Source organism: Panthera tigris, chromosome D3, assembly GCF_018350195.1.
Source record: "Panthera tigris isolate Pti1 chromosome D3, P.tigris_Pti1_mat1.1, whole genome shotgun sequence".
Classification (NCBI taxonomy): Eukaryota; Metazoa; Chordata; class Mammalia; order Carnivora; family Felidae; genus Panthera; species Panthera tigris.
This window is the reverse complement of record NC_056671.1, coordinates 35,035,970-35,060,984: the sequence shown is the minus strand read 5'-3', so window position 1 is coordinate 35,060,984 and position 25,015 is coordinate 35,035,970. Positions and strand designations below refer to the sequence as shown.

Sequence of the window (25,015 nt, the reverse complement as noted above, 5' to 3'; positions counted from 1 at the left end):
AAATCTGGGATTGTGATACTTCCAGCTTTGTTCTTCTTTCTCAAGATTGTTTTGGCTCTTTGAAGTCTTTTGTGGTTCCATACAAATTTTAAGATTGTTTGTTCTAGTTTTGTGAAAAATAGTATTGGTATTTTGTTAGGGATTGCATTGAATCTGTATATTGCTTTGGGTAGTATGGACATTTTAACAATATTAATTCTTCCAACCATGGTTTATTTTTCCATTTATTTGTGTTTTCTTCAATGTCTTTCATCACTGTTTTACAGTTTTCAGAGTACGGGTCTTTAATCTTCCTGGTTAAGTTAATTCCTTGGTATTTTATTCTTTTTGATGCAACTGTAAAGGGAATTGTTTTCTTAATTTCTCTTTCTGCTTTATCATTATTAGTGTATAGAAATGCAACAGATTTCTATGTGTTAATTTTGTATCCTACAGTAAACACTTATTTTTAAATCCTTACTGACAAATATGATTTTCCATTTTATGGAAAATTTCCATTTTCCATTTCCTTTTAAAATATTCAGAGTATTTAAGAAAACAATGCATATTATTTAGATACATCATGGTTTCCATCAAATCCAACCATTTTAAGTGTTGCATTTGATTTAATACATATGCCAGAATTGATATGTCAAGGAACATAGGCTTTTTTTTTACTTGGTTTTATTTTGCTTAATGATGTTTGATTGGCTCTGATGTTTATAATTGTTACCCAACAAGTACTTAAGGACACTGAAGACTAAAGTCATATGTGCCTATTCAGAGTTCACTTTTAAAGCTGATTTATTGATTTAGAAAGTAATAAGTAACAAAACTGAGTTTAATTTATCCATGTGACAAATAGCCCAGGGGCTAATTCCAAAATGATTCCAGTCACAATTTTCTGTTAGTAATAGTAGCTGCTTACTTAGAGTGAATTTTCTTCAAAGATGGTCATTAAATATCCTTGTCTTTCCTTTCAACGCACTGTAATCTGTTACATATATCAAATATGAGTCATGGAATAATAACATTCAGGAACAAGTTTAATTACCTTTTTTTTCCAAAATAAAGCTATGTTAGGTAATTGTTTTTATTTAAGTTTTTTTTTTCATAGCTATACCTTTTTTTCTAAATTAACCTTTAAAAGAAAAGGATTCTCTTTTGTGATACCCATTGGACTATTATTTTTAGAAATGATAATTGGTCTCACATTGCTAGACCAAATTGCTTATTATTTAAAATTCCCTTCAGTTGTCATAAAAGCAGGTTTTGGAATTGCATTATGAAGTTATTTTGCTTTTGTATTTGTATATGAGCCCCAGACAAAGCAAGGGGCCTGCTTTCATTTAAACGATTTTTAAAGTCACTCATGGGCATAGTTCACCTTCCTTATCCAAGAAAGAACTTTTGAGTTTGTTTGTAGTATATGTCCTATATATCTTCTGCCTTTTAAAAATATCTTTTACAAAAATTTTTTAAGTGTATTTATTTTGATGATGAGGTTTAGTGGGGTTCATGGGGTCCAGAGCTGATGACCAAGATAGAATTCTTGAAGACGTCTTTGATGCAAAAAGGTGATTTTATTGAAGCACGGGAACAGGATCCACGGGCAGGAAGAGCTGCCCCAGACCTTGAGGAGAGACTGCTTATATACTATGGAGTTGGTGGGAGGTCAAGTCCAGGGGAAGTTTTCAGTGAGATTTTCATATGCTAAAGAAGACGCACAGGATAGTGGAGCCCTAGCTATTGTCAAGTGATAGTTGTTTTCCCTCCAGCAAAGCATTAGCATTAAGACAGTAGGGAGTTCCTGGAGAAAAGTTTTACTCTGCCAGCCTCAAGTATTTGTCAGTGGGCTACAGGTTACAAGGAAATTTAATTCTATCTGCCATTTCCTTCTGCCTTTGATTCCCACATCACTATGGAGGAGTGATGGAGACTTACGTCCTGCAGGTCTATGATCTCTATCAGTTAACCATTTGTTTTTTCCCTTTCCTGTGTTCTTGGGCAGCCAGGAGTCCCCAAGGAATATCACACATATCTCATCTAGGTGGGGGGTGGGGGGGTGGGGTGGGAGTGTCAGCTTGCCTTTTGTTCCCTCATCACTGAGAAAGAGAGAGAACATGAGCAGGGGAGGGGCAGAGAGAGAGAATCCCAAGCAGGCTCCACACTGTCAGCACAGAGCCTAGCACGTGGTTCGATCTCACCAACAATGAGATTGTGATCTGAGTCCAAATCAATAGTCAGACGCTTAACCAACTGAGCCCCCCAAGCGCCCCTAAAAAGACGTCTTAAAAGGGTATCCTGCTCCAGTACAATGAGCACACTTTACACTCAGATTTTGGTTTCTAATATCATTCTTCAATAAGAGAATAGGGAGCCAGACTCCTTGGAGAAACACACAGCTGGTTCTAACACTGAGGCAGGAAATAAAGAAGATAAGCCTGGAACATACTATAGTGCCAAAAGATAAGGAAGTGCTAAAAAAAAAAAAAAAAAAGATACCCATATTGATTGATGTGTGAGTGTCCTGGTGGCTAAAAATAAGCAACAAAATAAAGTAATACTGGATCATAACTAACAGTATAAAATAAGTATTCATGAGTCTACACTGATATGAATATTTGATTAAATAAGTTAATTAGTGGAAGAGAAGAGACAGATCTCCAAGGCAGAATTCAAAATAACTATGTAGACGGTCTGCCCTCGAGAAGCCGGAGCAGAACTGCACCCTGCGTAGGTTTGGGCTGCTCATAGTCACTTCCCTCTAAATGGTGTGGTGGCGGGTGGGGGAGAGTAACTTTGCAGTGGAGAAATCTTACACTATTTCAGCCAGGTGGTCAAGGTCAGCATCAGAAGCCATAAATCTTGTTGGTAGTATGTAGCTTTGATTTAATTTGACGAAAATAGCACTTTACCTCCGTAGCCTTCCTCCCAATAGCCCATAACCTGACTCTTATTGTGAGAAGAACATTAGACAAATTCTAAAAGTGGGGTGTTCTACAAAATACCTGCCTAGTACTACTCAAAACTGTCAGTCATTAAAAACTAGTAAAATTGAGAAACTACCACAGCCAGGAGGAGCCTAAAGAGACATAATGGCTAAACACAGTGTGACATCCTAAAAGGGATCTTGGAACAGGAAAAGGATATTAGGTAAATACTATAGAAATCTGAAAAAAGTATGGACTTTATTTAATAATAATGTATCAATATTGGTTCATTAATTTTAACAAAAGTACCATACTATATACGATGCTAATAATAGGGGACACTAAGTGTAGGGGTATTATACTCTGTACTGTCTTTTCAATTTTTCCATAAAACTGTTCTGAAAAAGTCTGTTAAGAGAAAGCGACTCTGGGAAGAGTGTGTCTCAACCAGCACTTGGATTCAGCTGCTTCATTTCCAACATGGAAGAAACTTACATCAATTCCCTGGACCCTGAGAAGCTATTATAATTCCCCTATGATAAAAACCACCAGATCAGGGCCTGCAGTGCAGAAATAATCTTCCTGTGCAGAAATAATCATCTTGATGTCGCAAACAAATTGGCTACTTGTCCCTTCAGAAATAATCATCTTACCAAGTGCAGAAATAATCATCCTGATGTTGCAAACAAATTGGCTACTTGTCCCTTCAATGCTCGCCACTGGTTCCTCGGGCCGAAATCAGCCACTATATATCAAGCTGTGACGATAAAAGTCATATTGAGCAGGATGTTGTCAACCAAACCAGGAACCTTGGACAAGAGACTCTGGCCGAGAGCACCTGGCAGTGCCCCTCCTTGTGATGAAGACTGGGATAAAGATCTGTGGGAACAGACCAGCACCCCATTTGTCTGGGGCACAGCCAACTACTGTGGCAGCAACAGCCCTGCAAGCAACATAGTTATGGAATATAAGAGTAACCTGGCTTCAGGCATGTGTATTCCCAAGTCTCTGCTGTATGTTCTGCCATGGAAAAACAATGGAAATGAACAGTAACTGAATATCTATTTTATCAAATGCCAGACCCTAGAATACTCTTGCTTCTCCCTGCTACCAATGGGTTCTTCATTTTTTTCCCTCCTAATCTAATTATAGAAAGGTAAATTGTGACTTTCAAACTGACAAGTACCTTTTTCTGTTTTCCTCCCTGCTTTGACTTTAATTCATTTGATGCAGGAAAGAACCCTGAAACTCAGAAGAACTATTTCAAATAAAGCATCAACATAGATTAAAAAAAAAGTCTGTTAAAAAATAGGTTACAGAGGAAAATAGCATGGATAATATGATCTTATGTAAATTTTATTCATGCATCTAATTCTCAAAATAAAGAGACTTTATTCATGTCAACATAAAGAAACCTTAGGATTTTTGTTGGACATACACTAAATTTACAGATACATTTTTGGAGTGTTGATATAGCTTTTTTTTTTTAAGTTTATTTATTTGTTTTGAGAGAGAGAGAAAGAATGCATGCAGGAGAGGGGCAGAGAGAGAGGGAGAGAGAGAATTCCAAGTAGGCTCCACACTGTCAGTGCAGAGCCCAATGCGGGGCTCAATCCCATGAACCATGAGATCATGACCTGAGTCAAAATCAAGAGTTGGATGCTTAACCGACGGAGCCACCCAGATGCCCCAGAGTGTTAATATAGTTTTAATGTTGAGTCTTCCTACCCATAAGAATGGTATTGCTTTCTACTTAATATCTTTCTGTCTTTAATGTCTTTCAATAAAGATTTATTGTTAAAACAAAAAAAAATTATCCCTCCCACCCCACCTCCTCCGCTCCGCTCCCCCTCCTGTTTCCTGCTTCCCCTCCTCCTCTTCCTCCTCTTTGTAACCATCCTCCTTCTCTCCCTGCTCCTCGCCACGGTTATGCTTTTGACCCAAGTGACAGCCTACTGTATTCCTAAGGCGAAGTACCAGTGGCGGGGAGAGGGACTGACTTCTCTCTGTAGCCTTACGCCTCTCCTTCTCAAAGTCCTTCCACAAAGATGTCTCGGGCCCTCTGGTGTGCCAGCAAGTCGGAGACACGGCTGGGTGCTAGCACCAAGGGCTACCTAGCCTGGTGGGCTGGGACCCCGGCAGCATTCCTGGTTGTTGAGGAAGTTGCATGTTAAAGTGGCGTCACCTTTGACCACCTTCCCTATCGTCTCAAGGTCACGCATTCACACTTTTTCCAGCATGGTTTTACGGTCACGCAATGTATTCCTTTAACCTTAATGAGAAGGTGACACTTTTGGAGCATGTGATTACAGAAAGAGGTGTCCTTCCTTTTCTCCCCATCCCCTGCTCACTAGACCAAAAAGAAAAAAAACAAAAACAAAAAAAAAATTAAGTTTAAAATGTTTATCAGTGAATTAAACAAACGACAGTAGTTTTGTTGATATTGTAAAATTTGGAGAGATCGGATGAGATTCTGCTGTTGAGTGAATTAATTATAGTTAATTAGTGCATCTTTAGTTCAAGATGTCTTGATTCTTAGACCATGCATTCCATATATACTATATGACTCCCTAAAGAGTTTTGTCTAGTGGAACACTTCTTCTTTTTTAAAAAGTCAGTGTAACAGTGTCCAAATTGGATTACTAGTCAGCCAAGGAATACTTTCTAAAAAACTAATAGCTAATGCTTATATAACATCTGTATATGTCGAGTACTTTCCATATATTAATTTGGTCCTTACAACAAACCTAAGGAGTATGAGAATGTTATTATCCTTCATCTGTTTGACAGATGTTTCCTTGAGGAAACATCTGAGAGTTTAAATGACCTCCCTAAGGTTAGACAACTAGTCTGAAAGAAAGCTGGGACTCAAGCCTGGTAGTCTGGTTTTCAAGTCCGTGCTCTGTGACCTGTTCTGCTGTACTACTTCTTGTATGTTACACATTATATGTTACTCGGCTTCTTGTGAAGACGAAGGCAAAGCTGGTGTCCTTCTAAAATCGTATAACACAGTAGCTTTCATTTGTAGCCATTATAACTGTCACTTTTAAGCTAGTATATGATGTTGGACTTAATAGTTATTTACAACTATTAATTTTTCATGATCTCTGTAGATAATTGGGCTTGGGCACAAAGCTGTATTCTATGAACTCCAAATTTTCTCTTGGATTTAGCCAGACCATCTGAGAACTGCATACTTAGACTACATTGTTATGGCCCTTCCTAATGTTGTCTCTGCCCTACTAGGCAATATGTGTTGAGTCTGCATTGAAAGGCATCATATCGCTATGACAACTCGTGAGAGGACAAATGGTGGTGGGATTTTTATGTTTATGAAAACAGGGCATGAGTTCTAAAAGATTAAGGAAAGCTGCTCTAGACAACGCATGTCCCTGTTTCTCAGTTTCAGTCACTATTTGTGGCCTTTTTGGCCTCTATGCTGACAGCTGAGAGCCTGGAGCCTGTTTTGGATTCTGTGTCTCCCCCTCTCTCTCTGCCCCTTCCCCACTCGCGCTCTCTGTCTCTCAAAAATAAATAAAAGTTAAAAAAATCGGGGTGCCTGGGTGGCTCGATCGGTTGAGCGTCCGACTTCGGCTCAGGTCATGATCTCACAGCTCGTGAGTTAGAGCCCCGCGTCAGGCTCTGTGCTGACGGCTCAGAGCCTGGAGCCTGCTTCGGATTCTGTGTCTCCCCCTCTCTCTCTGCCCCTTCCCTGCTCATGCTCTGTCTCTCTCTGTCAAAAATAAATAAACATTTTTTAAAAATTTTTTAAAAATTTAAAAAATAAGCTAGTTCCTCAAGACGGGCATTGCACTTAAGTATGCAGCAAGTATTTTTTGCATGTTTCCCAGTTCATCACACAGAATATTAAAAAGTCATGTATTCAAGGATCTCTACTTAATGAAACTAATAATTTTTATTTGCTCCATTAAACATTGTCTTAAGTGAAATGAGCCTTTAAAAACAAACTAAAACTGTATTTGGTGGTGAAGAACACAATGACTACTGATAACAGTTTGGTACCACTGCCTTGATTCAAGCTAAGTTGCCAAATGTTCTGCTCATCATTACTTTTGTGTCATCAGTGCCGACGTCAGACCTGTGAAACAAACGAACGAAGTCTTATGAAAATTACTTTGACTGTATGATTCCTCTGAAAGGATCCTGGAGACTCCACAAAGTTCTTAGACTGTTCTTTGGGAACTGCTATTCAAATCTATCCTTTTTTTAAAATCTGAAATATATTCAGTTTTTTAAAGAAAACTCCTAAGGAAGCAACAATTTTGCACGTCTAAGTACGTCATTTAAGGTGAAAGTACTGTGTTGAATTTTAGGAAAATATAGAAAAGAAGGACCTTTGATATCAACTACTATTAACACATATGTATTTTCCTCTAAAATATAATTTAAAAACTAAAATTACTATTTACATACAGTAAATTCAAACAACATAAGAAAGTATATATATGAAATGTCTCCCTTCTTTATACCACCCATACCTCTCTCTAAAGTTGAATATTCCTCATACATACTTCCAATAAAGACATTTTATTTTATAAAAGTATAATAAACAGAATCCAAGATACCTTTAATTTTTTTTAATGTTTATTTGTTTACTTTTGAGAGAGAGAGAGAGAGAGCACAAGCAGGGGAGAGGCAGAGAAAGAGAGAGAGAGAGAGAGAGAGAGAGAGAATCCGAAGCAGGCTCCAGGCTCTGAGCTGTCAGCACAGAGCCCAATGTGGGGCTCAAACCCACAAACTGTGAAATCATGACCTGAGCCAAGGTCAGACACTTAACCAACTAACTGTGCCACCCAAGTACTCCTGAATCCAAGATACCTTTAGAATAATTTTACTTTTACTTAGAGTAGAAGGCATCTTTTAATAATTTTATTTTCATTTAGGGAAAACAGGTGAATGATAAGTCTCAAAGAGCTTTTTTTCCTCCTTTTGTCAGTACTGGAAAGTTCTAATTTTTTAGAGTTAAAAAGAGTCTGTCTCCAACAGGCTTTAGAAATCAGTAACTTTAGTTAACCATCATTAACAAAAGATTGATGTGTACCACTTAATATATCAAAATATGTTTTAAGTGCAGTGGCTAAAGATCCAAGTTTGAAAACAGATCAGTATGGCCCAATGTTAGTGATGAAGAGGAAGGGTGGAGGGAGATGAGTGGGAGAGGTGGGTAAGGACTAGGTCTTGGAGGCCAGGAAGGGAATTTGGATTGTACCCTAAGTATAATGGAAACCAACTGGAGAGGATGCATTGGTGATATCCGAATTACATTTTTTAAATGACCATTCTGGATACCTCTGCACAAAAGACAGACTTTAGGGTGTGAAGAGAGGAGACGGGGGATCAGTTAGAAGGTGGTTGTGGTAGTTGAAGTAACAGATGATAGTAGAGTAGACTAGGATTATTGACATTAGTGGAGATGGTGAGGCTCAGATTCAGAAAATATTTTGCATGTAAGTTGTCAGAGTGTGGTTTGAACTGGATGTAAGATATAAGGAAAGAAGGGAATTAATGCTAGACCTATGAGTTGTATGACTGAGGTGGGGTGGATTTACAAACCCTATCACTAAGGGGGTCTAGCAACAAAAGACCAGGGTATTAGGGGGATCTTCAGTGTGAATATTGAAATTGTCAACAATGACAGTGGGTCTAGGGGTGGAAATGAAGTGGTGATCCAGGTATTGAAGTTATTGGTTACTGAGGAAGAAGTATGCCTGAGTGTTCAGAAGCTAATAGCCAAAAGGAGGGATAACAGATAGCAAAATTCAGTAACATGCATTTTAAAGGTCTAGAGTTTCTGAGGGAGAATGGAAGATAGAGTTTAAAATCCATCAAAATACAGTGCTTCTAGGCCTAGTCAAAATTTGATGGGGACTTGGTCTAGAGTGATAGCAGAGGAGATGAACAAATGTGGCCTAACTGGAAAAACAATTGGATTAACTTGACCATACTTGGTGACACCTTGGGAGTGGGAATTGAGAAATGAGAGCCAAAGTAGCCTCTGGGTTTCTGGCTTGTGTGACTGGATAAATTGTGACAGAGACCAAGATAGAGAATGCCTATAATAATGCCCAGGTATGTTGGGGAAGATGACTGGGACAGTTGAGTTTGAGGAGCATATAAGGTTTTCAAGTGGAGATGCCTTATAGGAAGTTGGATACAAGAGATTCTGGGGAAAACGAGATGGAAGAGGGAATGGGGGAGAGGTCAAGAGCCAGAGTGCAAGAAAAAGCAAAAGAAAATATGACTCATCACATTTTCATACCCTTAAAGCAAATGTGACTTCTGGTTCAAACACAGCGGTCTATTTTCACACGTGCTCTCCCTTGTACTTTTTAAACTCCAGTAAAATGAAATAAAAGAATACAACTGGAAATGAACTTTAACAACAAAGAGAAAGAGAAATTGGAGAAATACCTAAAAGGAAGATGGAGAATCTTGCTGTTTAGTAAACAGATTGGAAGCAACACCAAAACAATTTGCAGAAAAAGGGGTTATGGCAGGGTGAGGAGTGACTTTCCTAACTAAACCCCCCAGTGAATCTTCAGGCTCAGCTTTGACTTTTGTGGCATGTAAGAATGAGAAATAGATGTGAAAATAGAAAGGTTATTTAAAGATGTGTCTAAAGAACAGCTGTATGATTTGATACCCTACCCCCTCTCTCATTCTTCATATACAACATTCAGAATAACCCAGGTTAAAAAAAAAATGGAGAGATTCTCTCTAGAGAAATTGAAGGAATTAAGTTGAAAGGACTACAATCACTGGTGTGTGGTTGGCACCCCAGAGTCAAGAGCCCCTCATTCAGGTATTGCAGGAGAGGAAATGTCTCCAGCCTAAAAACCAGACCTGTGAACAAAGTACAGCAAGTACCTTGAAGGAAAGAACACAGTACAGCAGCAGACCAGCTGACCATGGAGGAAATCTTTAGGAAATAAATCTTTAAGAAAACTGATGGCTATATTTTGGAGGAATTTGAGAAAACATATTATATTGTATTATTATATTATAAAAAACAGAACAAGAAAGCATTTGCAAATTTAAAATTTGATTAGAAAAATTGTAAATTAAGAGGGGTTGGAAATAACATTGGAATGTCATAGAAATATAGAGCAAACAGACAGATGGGAAATATGACAGGGAAAAATAGATACTCCAGAAAAGAATCAAAAATAGGAGGAAAGAAGCTGTCAAAGAAATAATAGAAGAAAACTTCCCAAGGCTGAGAAAAAAACATGCATCGTTAGACTGGAAGAATCTACAGAATGCAGAACAAGATGAATGAGAAAACACCTACATCTAAACACAGCCTCCTATGTCTTCCAATTGCCAAGTTAAATAATATTCTGAAAGATCTCAGAAATAACAATAGAGTGTATGTACAAGGAATAAGAATTACACTGCAAGGGCACCTGGCTGGCTCAGTTGGCAAAGCATGCGACTCTTGATCTCAAGGTTGTGAGTTCAAGCCCCACTTTGGGCATGGAGCCTACTTAAAATAAAATAAATCATGTGAGTAGAAAACCAGAGTCAAGAAAAGAAGAATCACACTGCCATCAGACTTCTCATTACTGTCACCGGACCAATGTCTTAAGTACACAGTAGGAAAATTATTTTGAACTGACAAATTATTGATCAAGAATGTGAATGTAAAATTAAAAACATTTTTTGGACAGCAAGAACTCTTAAGTGTACTTTGCACACACCACATTTGGTGTGGTATCAGAGAAAATAAGGCAAAAGACCAAGAAAGAGAAAAACATGGGTTGAAGGAAATACTGGCTTTAACCAGGAGGTGATTTAAGGACAGTTATAAGATGAAAACTACACAGGAGGCTGTTCTGTGGTCAGTCAGGAAAGGCTCAGTGAGGAACAAAGTTCATTATAAATCACAGGTCTCAGAGAGGGGGTCACTGCATGCCATCCAGGGTCATAGGGGAAGCACCAGCTTTTTATCAAGTGGCAAAAGACAGGAACAGGAGGAAAATCTGGGCCAGAATCTTCAGTGGGGTTTCCACTGGAAAGTAAAGGCAGGGCGGGGCAAACAGTTTAGAACTGGCCAGTTTGAATAATTCCCGTGGGCTCTAGGCCCTAGAGACTCTCGCTAGTTGCTTAGCACCAGGTCTGGCTTCATTAAGCGAGTGCCTCCTGGGGTGCTTGGGTGATAGAGGAGGTGTGGCTCAGGGTTTGGTCAATTTGCATATCAAAAGTGTCCTTCTGGCTGAGCCCACCCTGCTGGCTTTAAGAATTGACTAGCCCAGGAAGGAGCAGTCTCTCCCCAGCCAGAAAGATGTCGAAACATCATAATATACAGAAAATTAAAAGCATAAATAATACAGAAGCTTAAGAGACAACTAGTCTGCCCGAAGCAATAAGTGAGGGCCCTGAGAAGCCTATCTCTGAGAAGAAAATGTGTTCCATAGGATATCTAGCATACACTTGAGAAGCAGAATAATTCTTCAAGATTTGTTATAAGCTTGTTATCTGTGGTACAAACACACACACACACACACACACACACACACACACACACACACACACTCCAAGAAAATTCCTAGCATAGAAAGTACAAGAAAATGCAAAAGTTCAATAAGAAAATATTAGTCCTAGGAATTAAATATGGCAGTTGATTTGCCATTGTGAAAATTTTCACATCCAGAGAAGTAGAGAGAGTAGCATGATGAATTCCTATATACCCATCACTGGATTCAACAATTATCAAAAATAAGCTACATTCGTTTCATCTATCCTTTCCTCCCTTTTTTTTTACTTGGCACAGAATATTTAAAAGCAAACTACAGACAGTAAATAATTTTTACCCCTACATTCTTCAGTTTCAATCCCTAAAAGAAAATACATTTACTTTTTAAATCATAATGCCATTATGAAACCTACAAAATTAACAATAAGTTGTTGGTATAACCTAACATTCCAGTTCATAATCAAGTTTCTCCATTTGTCTCAAAAGCATGTTTGTATAGTTGATATGTTCAAATTGATCCAAACAAGATGCTTATATGGTATCTGGTTGTGTGTTGTTTTTTTTCTCATGCCACTTGATATATTGAAGAAACAGTATCAGTTTGCCTGTAGAATATCCCACATTCAGGGTCTAACTTTATTTCCTTAAGGTTGTCATTTAGCTTGTTCCTCTATCCCTCTGTATTTCCAGTAATTTGAAGCTAGTTGTTAAAAGTTTGGTTGGATTCAGGTTACAATGTTTGGCAAGAAGACCTGATAGGTAATGCTGTGTGAAATGTAGCTGTTTTTCAGTATTGTATGGAGTTCATGGAAAAAAATTCATCTTATCTTAAAATTAGAAATATTTTCTTCTGATAATACAGCATTGGACAAGGAAATCCTATGATACTGTCTGCTTTTCAGTGAACAATGTTCATGGGGTCATGTTAAGGTAAACTGCTGTTTGCTGGTTTTCAACTTTCAAAATCAAGTATACTAAGACAAGAAGATTTCATTGTATTTAGGCAACAGAAGGTTTTTATTAAGTTTGTCAACATAAGTTAGGAGAAGTGGAGTGGGGAAAGTGGGAAGACACTCGCATCCTTATTTGCAAATGAGGGAATTAAGAGATGTGGAATAAGAATCAGAAGTTTAAGTATATTTAAGACTGCAAAGGAGTATTCTATATTATTAGAATAATATAATTATTAGAAACACAAGAAAGAGGCTAGTGTAAATGAACTTAATCTTCATCTCTCATATAAGAGGATTAATAGATAAGGTCTAAGATGTTTTTACTGCTTCTGGTAAATTAACCATTTTTATTTAAATTCTCGTAGAGGTAACTACCAGAGAAACTTAAGAACCGACTTTTTTCTTTTTCTTTTTTCTTTTTGAGAGACAGAGAGAGAGAGAGAGGAGAGAGAGAGAGAGAGACAGGGAGACAGAGGATCCAAAGCAGGTTCTGCACTGACAGCAGAAAGCCTGACATGTGGGGCTTGAACTCAGGAACCACCTGTGGGATCATGACCTGAAATCAGACGCTCAACCAATTGAGCCACCCAGGTGTCCCAAGAACACTTTTAAAGTGGGTGTGTCTGGGGAGTGGAATTGGGGGTGGGAGGAGTGGAAAGCAATGTTGCTTCTTTATTGTACATTTTTCTGGACTCCGTGGTTGCTTTTAACCATGCACATTAAGGAAAGTAATAACTTTCCCCCTTAGTCTTAATAACTACCCTAAAACGTGGTTTCATCAAGTAAGCTCTACTTTAATATAACCTTAGTTTTCAAATGTATGAAGACACAGGTCAGATACATAAAAGAATTAAGCACACATCAGAAAAAATCTTTGTGCTTAGTAGTTGTAGATCTAGAGCACAATAGTAGTGAATTCTGGCTTGCTGAAACAAATTGTATCAAAGTTCTATGCACCTAAAGGATTTGAAATGCTTGCCTTTTCAATGGCTGCCATTTGTTTCCTGATTTGAAGCCTCTCCTGACTGCCTTGTGCAGAGCCGGTTTCTTTAAAATTTAAAAACTTCACTGTAGTGATAGAATGGCACAAAGTAACAAACTGCCTCAACACAATGATAGTGAAAATAACCTCTGTAGCCAGCTAAAGAAAAGCTAACAATGATAAACTTCAGGAGGATGATAGATGCTTTCCAGAGAAGTTTCCCTAATTGTTTTAAGCTGTGAGTGGTTAGTAACTTTCTCCCCAGAAATTAATCCATTGTACATAATGAATATAGACAACTAAAAAATTTCCAGGGGTGCCTGGGTGGCTCAGTCACTTGAGTGTCTGACTTTTGATTTAGGTCAGACTGTGATCTCACAGTTCGTGGGTTTGAGCCCTGTGTCGGGTTCTGTGCTGACAGTGCAGAGCCTGCCTTGGATTCTCTGTGTCCCTCTCTCTCTGCCCCTGGTCCCCTCACACCCCCTCTCTCTCTAAAATAAATTTGTAAAATATTAAAAAAAAAAAAAAAAGAATTTCCAGAAATTTTAAAAGGTTGCTTTTCCTGAGCAGGATAAATCGCACATGTCATTGGAAGATCAGATTTCATAACTCCCCATGCTTGAAAGAATTCAGAATTTGAAGAGTGCTTCAGACAAGAAATGGAGGGTCAAAATCTGCATTGCCTAAGAAGACTTTCTAGTGATGATCTCTCTGAATGTAATCCTGGCTGTAAAGAGAAAGATGTGTGAAAGCTCTAAAATCATGCCATGGAAAAATATTATCTAGATAGCAAGCATTTACTTCATGCATACTGGTTTTAACACAATGTATTCAGATTTAAATTACAGATGTTTTTGGCCTAAGTTTGTTAAATGCAAAAATCTCTCCCCTCAAAACTTTTTTGAATGTAATGAAATCTCTGGAAATGAGCCCTGAAGTTTGTTTAAAGTCCCAGTAGATGTTGAGTTTAGCTCTTCCAACCATTGAGCTCTGTTGTTTACCTTTTCATCTCAGATTACTAATTTTCATTCATTATAAAATCTGGCAGAAGAATGAATTATGTATATTTTATAATTCACGTATTCTAAGTATTATTTGCTTTTCAGTGCCACTTAACGGTTATTTATAGAATGTGGTTATTGAAATCAGCAATGGATGTGAAATCAGACTGAATCATAATGTTGGCGTTAATCCTAGATTATATAACAGTGGACGAATGATTTAATTTATCTGGGCCCATTTCCTCTTTTATGAATAAAGGAGTCAGATTGACCCTTTAATCCATTATTCTGTGTCATCATCTAAATCATTAAGGTTCCTGTGTATTAAAAGATTTTATGAAGAGTATAAACAACCTCGTTATTCTCAGTTCTTGCCATGTCCCTTAAACAAGTAACATGTGGAAAACACGAGATGATTTTCCCTTCCACCTAAATTTATAAAATCTAGGAATTTATAAATTTGGTTTAACAGTTCAAAATTTTAGTCTGAGGAAAAAGAAAAACTCCATATTAGACCTAATAGATACTAAACCAAAGTGAAATATAATTTAGTTCTTAAAGTACAGTATTCAAGAAAGAAAATCCGGAGGGCTGTGTTCCAGTCATTAGTACTGCTAAACAACCTACCCCCAAATGTAGTGGCTTAAGACAATAATAATCATTTAATTAGCTCAGAACTCGCATTCTGGGTAGCTCCCTTCTGCTCCACAATATCAGCTGGATGTTGGGCTATTATTGCCCAAAGACTGGGGCTGATTAAGCATTTTCTCAGCTCTTCCCTTTGTAACAAAACACCTTGGAAACATTTTCTATAGTCACTATCGCTAATTCTCCTCTACCGGTTTTCCTTTTTAAGATTTTTTAAAAAAATAATTCTTTTTTTTTTGTTAAAATGTTTATTATTTTTGAGAGAGAGAGAGAGAAAACCAGCAGGGGAGGGCAGAGAGAAAGGAAGCCAGAATCCCAAGCAGGCTCCACGCCATCAGCACAGAGCCTGACGTGGGGCTCAAACTCATGAACTGAGAGATCATGACCTGAGCCACCCAGGTGCCCCCAAAATAATTCATTTTAAAATAATTTCAAGTATAGAGAAAATCTGCCAGAAGGGTGAAGATTCCTGTATCCCTCACCTAGATTCCCCAGTTACTAACATTTTATCGAATTTGCTCCATTGTTCAGTACTACTCCCTCTCCATATACGCATACCCAGCGCGCATGATCATTCATCCTTTTTTGAACCTTTAGAAAACAAGCTTTATACATGATATCCCATCACTACTAAATATTCTAGTCTGTGTTTTCTAACTAGAACATTCTCGTATATAACATTGTTACAACATTGCCATCCAGTCCACAAACTTCATTCATATTTTGCCAAATGTCTCAGCAGTATCCCTTGTGATACCTCTTCTGATCCAGGCTGCTATCCAGAATATGTGATGCATTTAGTTGTCATGTCTGTTCAGACTCATTCAGTCTGAAACAGTACTGCAGTCTTTCCCTTGAGAGTTTTATTGAGTAGAGACTTTATGTTATGTAGGATGATCCTGGAGTACTTTAATATGTTCCTCATTTGACCTCCACCCACAAGCTTTAGCATCCATTGATGACTCCCATCTGAATCAAACACCTCTATGATAATTGCCAAGTGGTGATTTTCTATTTCCTTCATTCCTTCTACATTTATCAGCTGGGCACACTACTAAAAGGAGGAGCTTTTCCTTCATTCATTTATTGATAATATAAGGACTCATTAATTCCTATTTTATTTGTCAGGTGGTAATCCATTACTATCATCATTTATTTTGACATTAAAATTGTCTACTTGGCCAGTAGGAGCCCATTCAAGTTACATCCTGTGTTTTGATATGTCCCATTATTCACTGAGCATTTCCTTACTTTTTGGGATAGAAAGTATCCCAGGGTCATTTTGTACTTTCCCTGACCTAGTTCTGGAATCAGTCTTTTCTCAAAATAGCTCTGGTCCCTCTTAGTGGAGGTTAGGTATTTAGAAAACAACATCTGGGCACTCGATGTGCTCGATGCTACAGGGGTGTCATCACTTCTAGGCCCTCTCAGCCAAAAAAGCTAGGAAGATATCTACATATATGTAGAAGCAGCCTAATTTTAATATGTTGGAGCTTTGATTGCAAGACAGTATTGCATGATATTCCAGTCAGGGAGAAAAATTAACTTTTATTTTCTTCGTCCCTTCTCCTCCAGGTATGTGCAATCCTAGAAACTATAGTGACACACCTCCAACCTCAAAGAGCACGGTGGAGGAGCTTCACGAGCCAATCCCTTCTCTCTTCCGGGCGCTCACAGAAGGAGACACTCAGTTGAACTGGAACATTGTTTCCTTCCCTGTTGCAGAAGAACTCTCGCATCATGAGAATCTGGTTTCCTTTTTAGAAACTGTGAACCAGCCACACCATCAAAATGTATCTGTCCCTAGCAATAATGTTCACGCACCTTACTCCAGTGACAAAGGTAACTGCCCACAGCTGACTTTCTATCTTGCCCCCTCACTTTCTGGGTGGTCTGTGAAACCTACAGTATCTTTGAGTTTGTCTAATCTTAAGTAAATTCTGGACTTTAATGACCCTAATCCCTAAGTAGATAAGGAGGCATGTCAGGCATATAGTCACCACTCCTTCATGGTCACAGTGATAGAGGTTGTGTTGGAAGATAGATAATCTGGTTCTAATTTTGATGTTTATTTGTGTTAGGTTTAAATTGTTCTTTCCATAGGATAGCAACAGTGCTGCTTACTTCATATAGCATTGCACACTGTCAGGTAATATTCAGAGTGTCCTAGGAAGTCACGTTTTTGTAATAGCATTGGTACCAAAAATGCTACTGAGGTCATCTGCTAAATTTCTTTATGAGCAAGTTGGTATTACAGACGTCTAATCTCCAGGTATAAACTGTCCCCAGTGCTGTTGGTCAGAAGGGGAACTAAATGAAAGAATGACTTGTATAACTTTGAGAACCACATTAAAGAACGCTTATTAGTGAGGATAGGTCATTCCTTAATGTAAAGGGCATGTAACTTTTATAAAATCTTTGATATTTTCAAGTAAAAGGCTCTGCACCATTTTACTGTGGAAGAATATGGCAATGATGAAGTTTTTATTTCTTAAAATATGAAATGAATTATGCATAAATAGTATAATTTGTATTATTTCTTATTTGGCTTTTTGTTGTGCCCTCCCTTATAACCCTGCCTATCTGAAATAGTATGACCTTTGGATATCAGTAGTAAAAGCAAAACAGCATTTGTTAATGATACTCAGAGTAAGCATTCTTGTTGCTTTTTGGTTATACTACCTTAAGAGACAAATTGCAGATTTTGGAAAACATCAGAAATATATGGAATATGCCTTATTAAGGTATTTTGCTACCATTTTCTCCACTAAAATGTAATCAGTATAATAGGTATTCAATGATAATTCATAAATTTTGTTCAAATATCATTTAATTTAATAAAATAATTAGCAGGAAGCCAAGTTTCCTGGAAACACCAACTCTCTTTCGAGACAAAGTTTCTCCTCTTTGACACCTTCTCTAGGTGCCCCTGCTCTTACCTCTAGAGCAAATTAGCTCTATTCCTTCTCCCCATATTTGTGTTTTGACTTGTTGTCTGTTTTTAACTTATAGGTCTACCATTTTGTACTTAGTTCCTTGGATTCTCTCATTACTCTTTGAGTCCATAATGACCATTCCATAGTAGGTGATCCATAAATACTTGTTCAATTAATAAATGAAAAAAAGTTACTAATCACCTGGAGATTCAAAGCTCCCCTGTCTGCTCAGTCCCTAGTCTGCCTGGTCTCATGCTGTACTGGCCTTCGTGTTTTCTGTCTTGACCTGATCTCATCTTCTTTTTTTTTTTTTTTATTTTTTTTTTTAAATTTTTTTTAACGTTTATTTATTTTTGAGACAGAGAGAGACAGAGCATGAATGGGGGAGGGTCAGAGAGAGGGAGACACAGAATCCGAAACAGGCTCCAGGCTCTGAGCTGTCAGCACAGAGCCCGACGCGGGGCTCGAACTCACGGACCGTGAGATCATGACCCAAGCCGAAGTCGGCCGCTTAACCGACTGAGCCACCCAGGCGCCCCCTGATCTCATCTTCTATAGCCAGTGATGGTTCTGCTGTCTCCTGCTGCCAACCTTTCACTGCAGCGGGACTGGCCTCCACTCCGTTCCCCATGCGCACTGCACTGGTCTCCTTGTGACTTTCCTTGTTTTGTTACCTGGTAACTTTGCATTTCATTCTTCTTCCTAATACAAGCCCGCTTTTTTCCATTAAACCTTTCCTTGCTATTCAGACGCCTGGTAATTTATCAGTTCTATAAATGGCTCTGTAAAATAACAGACTCTAACCACACACTCTCTATTAATATTTTTTATTGTCTTTATTTATTTCATGTACCCTATCCTCCTAGCTAGGTCATTATATTAAGCACCAGGAGAACTAAAAATTGAAACAATCAAAAATAGTTGTGTTGGAAAGCAAGACTAGAAATTGCTACTGATAACATGAGCGTTTTTAAATAGCTAATGCGGAATTGTGCCAAGTATTGCTAACCATTTTGCATCATTTGAATTAAGTTTGTTTTGTTTTTTTGTAAATTCTCAGTATAGGTTTAGAACAGTATTTTTCAAACTTCTTTTAACCAGAGAATTCTCTCCTCTAAGGAAATCTTATCAGAAATGCCCAATTTGAGGTGCCTGGGTGGCTCAGTCAGTTAAGTGTCCAACTTTGGCTCAAGTCACGATCTCATGGTTCTTGAGTTCAAACCCCTCATCAGGCTCTCTGCTGTCAGTGCAGAGCCCATTTCAGATCCTCTGTCTTCCTCCCTCTCTGCCCTTCCTGCTCGTGCTCCCCCCACCTCTCTCTCAAATATAAATAAACAGAAGGAAGGGAGGGAGGGAGGGAGGGAGGAAGGAAGGAAGGAAGGAAGGAAGGAAGGAAGGAAGGAAGGCAGGCAGGCCCAATTTAAAAGGCACAGCTCTGAAGCATAGCAAATGTTAAGCCTAGTAACCTTAACTTTGAGATCAAAGTCCAGAATCTGATAAAGTGACTAAGGAAGTCCTTTACCTTCTTCAACTGGAGTGGGGGACTCTGGCTTCTTTCTCAATATAATTAACAAATGTGATCTTTTTTCCTACACCTCATCCATTGTCCTGTGTAGACCAGCAGTAAGAGAACCAAGAATAACTATTAATATCAGACAGGTATTAAAGCATTTCCTGATTTTCCGCTTTCTTGCTCTGAGCTCTTAATTTTTTCTTTTTCAGAACACATGTGTACTGTGGTTTATTTTGATGACTGCATGTCCATACATCAGTGTAAAATATCCTGTGAATCCATGGGAGCGTCCAAATATCGCTGGTTCCATAACGCCTGCTGCGAGTGCATTGGTCCAGAATGCATCGACTATGGTAGTAAAACTGTCAAATGTATGAACTGCATGTTCTAAAGAAGGAGAAGAATGCAAACCAAAGCAATCTAGACAACAAGAAAGATATGAAAAACTATTCATTGAGCTCTACTGGTTGCACCAGCATGCTAGCTGGTTAAGAAGATAGAAAGAATTTGGATGGAGTTAAAGTATGACAAATCCAGTAATGTGTTAAATTATAATTATAACTGCTCTGGTTGATTTTATAGCCCACTGGCAATAAGCCCTTTCCTCTTAAATACATTTACAACTTTGATCGTATGAGAAGCAAGTACACAGAGAATTTCTTGAAAGATCTGAGGTTTTTTGACAAAGCCCGATGTCATTTTTTTTTTCTAGCCTTCCAAAAGCCTTTGGTTTTGAAAGTGTTGGAGCACATTAACATAAGTTATGATCTCTTCATATACTACTCCTGGGACACTGAGTTTTTCCAGTCGTACACCAGTCTTCACTCACTGTACCTTGTCTCGTTTATCTCTTCTATAAATAGGGTAGATAGTCCGATGAGAACTCACATAAATTTCACCATTAAAGGCCTAATTTCAAACCTTGTAATGTTGGTTTTAGAAAGTAAATGCTTACTACATTTTACAGTTTAAAACTCTTACGTAGCAGAATCCATCCTGTAATACACATGCTGACAGAGCTTTGAGGAAAATTTCTCCTTCTCTTACATGCCCCTGCCCAAAGTGCTGATGTAGGTGAATTCTGACCAAGAATTGCAAGGCACACCTATGACATTGCATTAAACATTCTGCTAGGGTATAAAGAATTAGGAAGTTAAAGCATTTCTCAGACTTGAGGTACCAGCTTACGGAACACTCAGGATGGGAAGTGCCTGCCAAATCAGACTCCACTTAGAGCACCAGGGAAACACTTCGTCCTGTTGTACAGACAGCGTGGGCAGAGCCTTGTTCCTAAACTGAGTGACAGGAGGAGATAAAGAGGAAACTCACCGGCGTGAACAGGGAAGGTTGAAAAAGCTGGCAATTCTTATGGGAAGCAAACTTAAACTATTTTGTTATAGTGTAATCTTTCCTTTAGGTTTCCATCTGGATAGAATGTTCTCACTACAAAGTATAATCAGACAGTGGGAGGTGAAGGGTATGCAATGAAAAAGAAATCTCTGTTTAAGATGATGTTAACTCCAAATACACTACAGACTATTTTGTTTTATATATTTCGATAATGATAAGCTTAAATACTATGTGTCCTTCATCGTAATAAAATCCCAGTCTTCAAGCATGAATCTAAAACATAAATATTTATATTACAGAGACTCTTGACTATACAAAATTATTAATTTTTCAGTACATTATGAGTTACAAGTAACTTGCAGGAATATCTTTTTTGTATGTCTAAATATTTTAGTACATAAAAATAGATAATGCTCTTAGACACTTTGTATTTATATTCATTATATGAACAATAGTTAGTTACAAAATCATATGTAATATCATAATTAACTGTCATAAAATCTAAAGCCTTAATACCTTTCTGTTCTTTCAGGCTACTCTAATGAATACTAAAGGTACTTTAGCCTTTTCAAAAACGTTTGGCCTTTAAAAAAAAAGTTAAAATTTAGCTCTTGCGTGTATTTTTTTTAATAGGAAAATATTGGGATATCCTTTTCTTACTTCCACCTAAAATGCCTCTGTTTAAAAGTGCCTTGAAAACATTTTGGCTTTCCTTCTTCATTAATGCCTACAAAGGTAATGGTTTTCTTAAAACCTTTTAAACTAAAAAAGAGAAAGTTTTAAAGGAATCTACATCCAGGTGCTTCATTTCCACTTTGGTATTCTTCAAAGTAATTTCATATCTATGAATATAGAAATCCTTCTGTGTTTATTGACAGTGCTTAATGTTGCCTTAACTATGACACTTTTTAACTGCATTTATTATCTTTATTAGGACTTCATTATTAAATTTTTAACTGTAATATCTCTTCTGCCCTTATACTGGGAAGGTAATTTCTTGAACCATTATTGTATTTGAACTGATTTTCCTTACATCTATTTCTCCCAGTAGAAATCATCCCTAAATGCAATGGTTAATTTCATATTAAATTTTGCTTTGTTTTTGTGGTTTATGAAGGGATTGAAAGACAGAGTTTACCTAAAAGATTCCATTACCAGTTTATAATGTATTTCAAGTTTTTAATAATAATGTTTTCCAAATTAAAAGTATAGCATTTCAGAAGCCAGTAACCCCACTAAAATTTAGACCCTTTATTACTATTCTAGATATGATTTACTTCTAACGTGAAGCTCTGGTAAAAATTCTTTTTTTTTTTAATCAAAAATTCGGTTAACTATTTTATAACTAGATCAAAAAACCCCTAAATCAGTAGGTATTAGAAAAGCCATATATAAAAGTTTCTTTCCTAGGGTAAGACATGCCCCTGCTAGTTAGTTTTCCTGTCTCTCTTTGTCCCCATAACATCTAATTATTGCAGAAATTGTACTCAAAATAGTGGCACCAAATCAAATGATAATTCAAATAAAGTAAGTCTTTGTTTACATAGAATGCTATAAAAGAGAGGCTTTCATTTAGAAATAATATTTCTAAAGCTTTGGTAAGCTTTTAGAATATTTGAACAATTATTTATAAAGCAGAGTAGCATCAACATAGAGAAAAGAAACTAAAACTTCTGAAAAATGAGGTAGATATGAATAAGCCACATATTTAAAGTTTGTTTTTGTGAAAGCTTCCTTGAAGATTTTTAAAATCTATCCTACATTCCCCAGAGTCTATGTTAATTGTATTTCACATGATCTGCAACATGTAGAATTACGCATTTTTTTCTTTGGTTGTCCCTATAAGCAAAAGAGTATTTTAATAAAAAATTGAAATGACTGTGTCCTGCTTTTTGCTAACTTCAGTGTAGAACAAACACTAGAATAAATGTGACATTTCTGTCTAGTGAAGTTCTAGTTTGAGGGAAGCGTGTACCCTTCACTCTGGATGTCCCTACACATTGTGTTGAAACAAAGGCTCTTTAATAGTTTGCTCTCTGCTTTTTCATGCGCTTTGTTCCAATACGGGGGAAACTTTGAAATGAAATACTTAACATTCTCCTTGTTCTACAAGGCTCAGGAGATCTATCTGATGGTTGGAAGGAGTCACAGGAAGGTCAAGGTAGGAAAATCACTCCCCGCTCTCCCACAGTGACCCTCATGGGGTGACGTTATTAGAATTGAGAGCCATAAATGGTACCTTTATGATAGATTCAGCATTGTTTCCCAGAATCTACGTTCTGACAGCTTGGTGGACAGGGCTTCTAGAGAGGGGAACATTCTAGAGGACAGGTTGCCAGCCGAGTGATTTAACGGAATGAGAAATCTAAGGAGTTTGGGGGTAGAATTCATTTCAAGTAGGACCATACATTCGATGAGGAAAGTTGTTCTTTTGCTGAAGCTGTCCAGTGGCGGTGAGTCATGTGACCCTGAGAGGCAGAGGGTCTTGATCTGAAGATGCCCAGTGGAGCGAGATCCTCTCAGCCGGGGAAGCCAGCAGGCCGGCAGGCTGCAGTATGGCAGGCCCACCCAGCGGCCCACGCCAGGCATGTTCTGAGTTCCTTAAGCTGGCGGACGCTCCATTGGCTTATGGGTGTTAAGAGTTACGACTCTTATGCCTCTTAGATTTTTCCTAACCATTTGAAAAAAAATTCATTTTACATCTTTTTATTTTGAAGTCTGTGCTTGAAGGATGGAGTCAGCAGCAACTCCAGGGCCCAGCTTTTGAGATGAGAATTCTCAGTACAAAAGCAGAGAGAAAAACTTCTGCCCTCCCAGCATGGTGCTGTGACTCAGAAAGAAACCTGGACAAGTACAGAGCCCTCATCCATCACGGGGACCGAAATGTCCTGATTTGATTGAAGTTAGCCACTGAATTTAGACACAGACACCACCGAAATACTTCTGTGGCAACAATGATTGCATTGTGAGCCCTCCTGATGTACCCGATGCCACAGCCAGAGTGATCCTTCTAACACAGATGTGCAGGTAATAGCTCCCCAACCCCAGTTCCAAATCCCAGCGAACTGCAAGGCCTTTGTGCCCCTTTGCCACAGGGGCTCAAGTTACCTAGTAGGAGCAAAGCAGACAACTACTTTTTGTTTTCCAGCAGTCTCCTCTGCTTCAGTGGATTTTGCTTCTGGGGGAGGGGGTGGGGAGGTGGGGGTAAGCAATCAATCGCATTTGCCAGAAAATGGGAAGAGGCCTGGGTCTCCCAGACCATGGGGACTGTGCTCCAGGCCTCAATGTGCCCTGAAGTGTCCTGGTTCCAAAGTCAGCAGTTGCCTCCTTCTAGAGGTTTCAACTTACGGCTATTAGGAGCCCAGCCCCACCCTCCGTGTCTAGGGCCCCCAGACTTGCCTCTAGGATCCTGTGAGATGCAGGGTAGGTAACAGAGCCTTGCTCTTGGCAGATGTTGGCTGCGATAGGGCTCTGGGTCAGATTTTACTTGATTTGAAGAAAATGATGAGAGAAGACTTGTTGGGGTCCTGGGTTTGTGGAATGGCATTTTCTTCTCTCAGCCTTATCCACCGGCGGCCTCACTGTCCTCTCCTCCCGCCTCACACCCCCTTCCCTCATCCTCCTGTTCTCTCTGCTGCTGACCTTGCCCTCCCTCAGCACACCACATTTATGCCACCCTTGGGGTTTGCGTGAGTTGTTTCCTCTGCTGCCCTCTGCTTTTTATGCAGATTTTGTTTGCTTGTTCTTATTCCTGTCCGAGCTCAAATATCTCTACTACCATCTCTCAAGGAATGGCCTCTCCCCAGTCACCCCTCCTATTACCATTTTATTTTTTTAATATCGGGTAACTCCCCGAAAGTATTTATCGGTGACTTTTCTATTCTCCTCTAACTAGCATGTGAGGCCCATGAGGGTAGGGAACTTGATTCTTTATCACTGCCTTGAACACAGTTGTCCAGCACCCTTAAGTGTGGGACACATGGCAGACACAGATGCTTTAGGGATGAATGAATGATAGCAGGTCCTCTCATACTTCTGCTTAAAATGCTGGCTCCTCAGATAAAGGCCCAACTCCTCAGCAGGTCCCTAAGGGCCCCATTCTGGTCCCGCTCATCCAACCAGGCCCACCTCAGACCTCTTCCATTTTGATGTGTGGTCACTGAACTCAACGGTCAGGAAAGATTCTTGAGACGGTAAGGTGCAACTTAGTAAGTTTATTTAAG

At 38.5% G+C, this 25,015-nt stretch overlaps 1 protein-coding gene and 1 pseudogene across 4 annotated transcripts in view; both read left to right on the top strand.

Moving 5' to 3' along the window:
• Positions 1 to 22,671, top strand: part of TWSG1 (twisted gastrulation BMP signaling modulator 1) — a 73,412-nt gene extending 50,741 nt beyond the window's left edge. For all 4 annotated transcript variants that reach the window (XM_007083533.3, XM_015538087.2, XM_042962240.1 and 1 more), the window contains exons 4-5: positions 16,569 to 16,835; positions 19,652 to 22,671. In XM_007083533.3, the coding sequence (XP_007083595.1) occupies positions 16,569 to 16,835; positions 19,652 to 19,833 (449 nt within the window). In that variant the 3' untranslated portion in view covers positions 19,834 to 22,671. The remainder of the gene's footprint in view (positions 1 to 16,568; positions 16,836 to 19,651) is intronic.
• On the top strand, positions 3,297 to 4,149 carry LOC107179750 (annotated as a pseudogene).
• Positions 22,672 to 25,015: the final 2,344 nt, after the last annotated feature.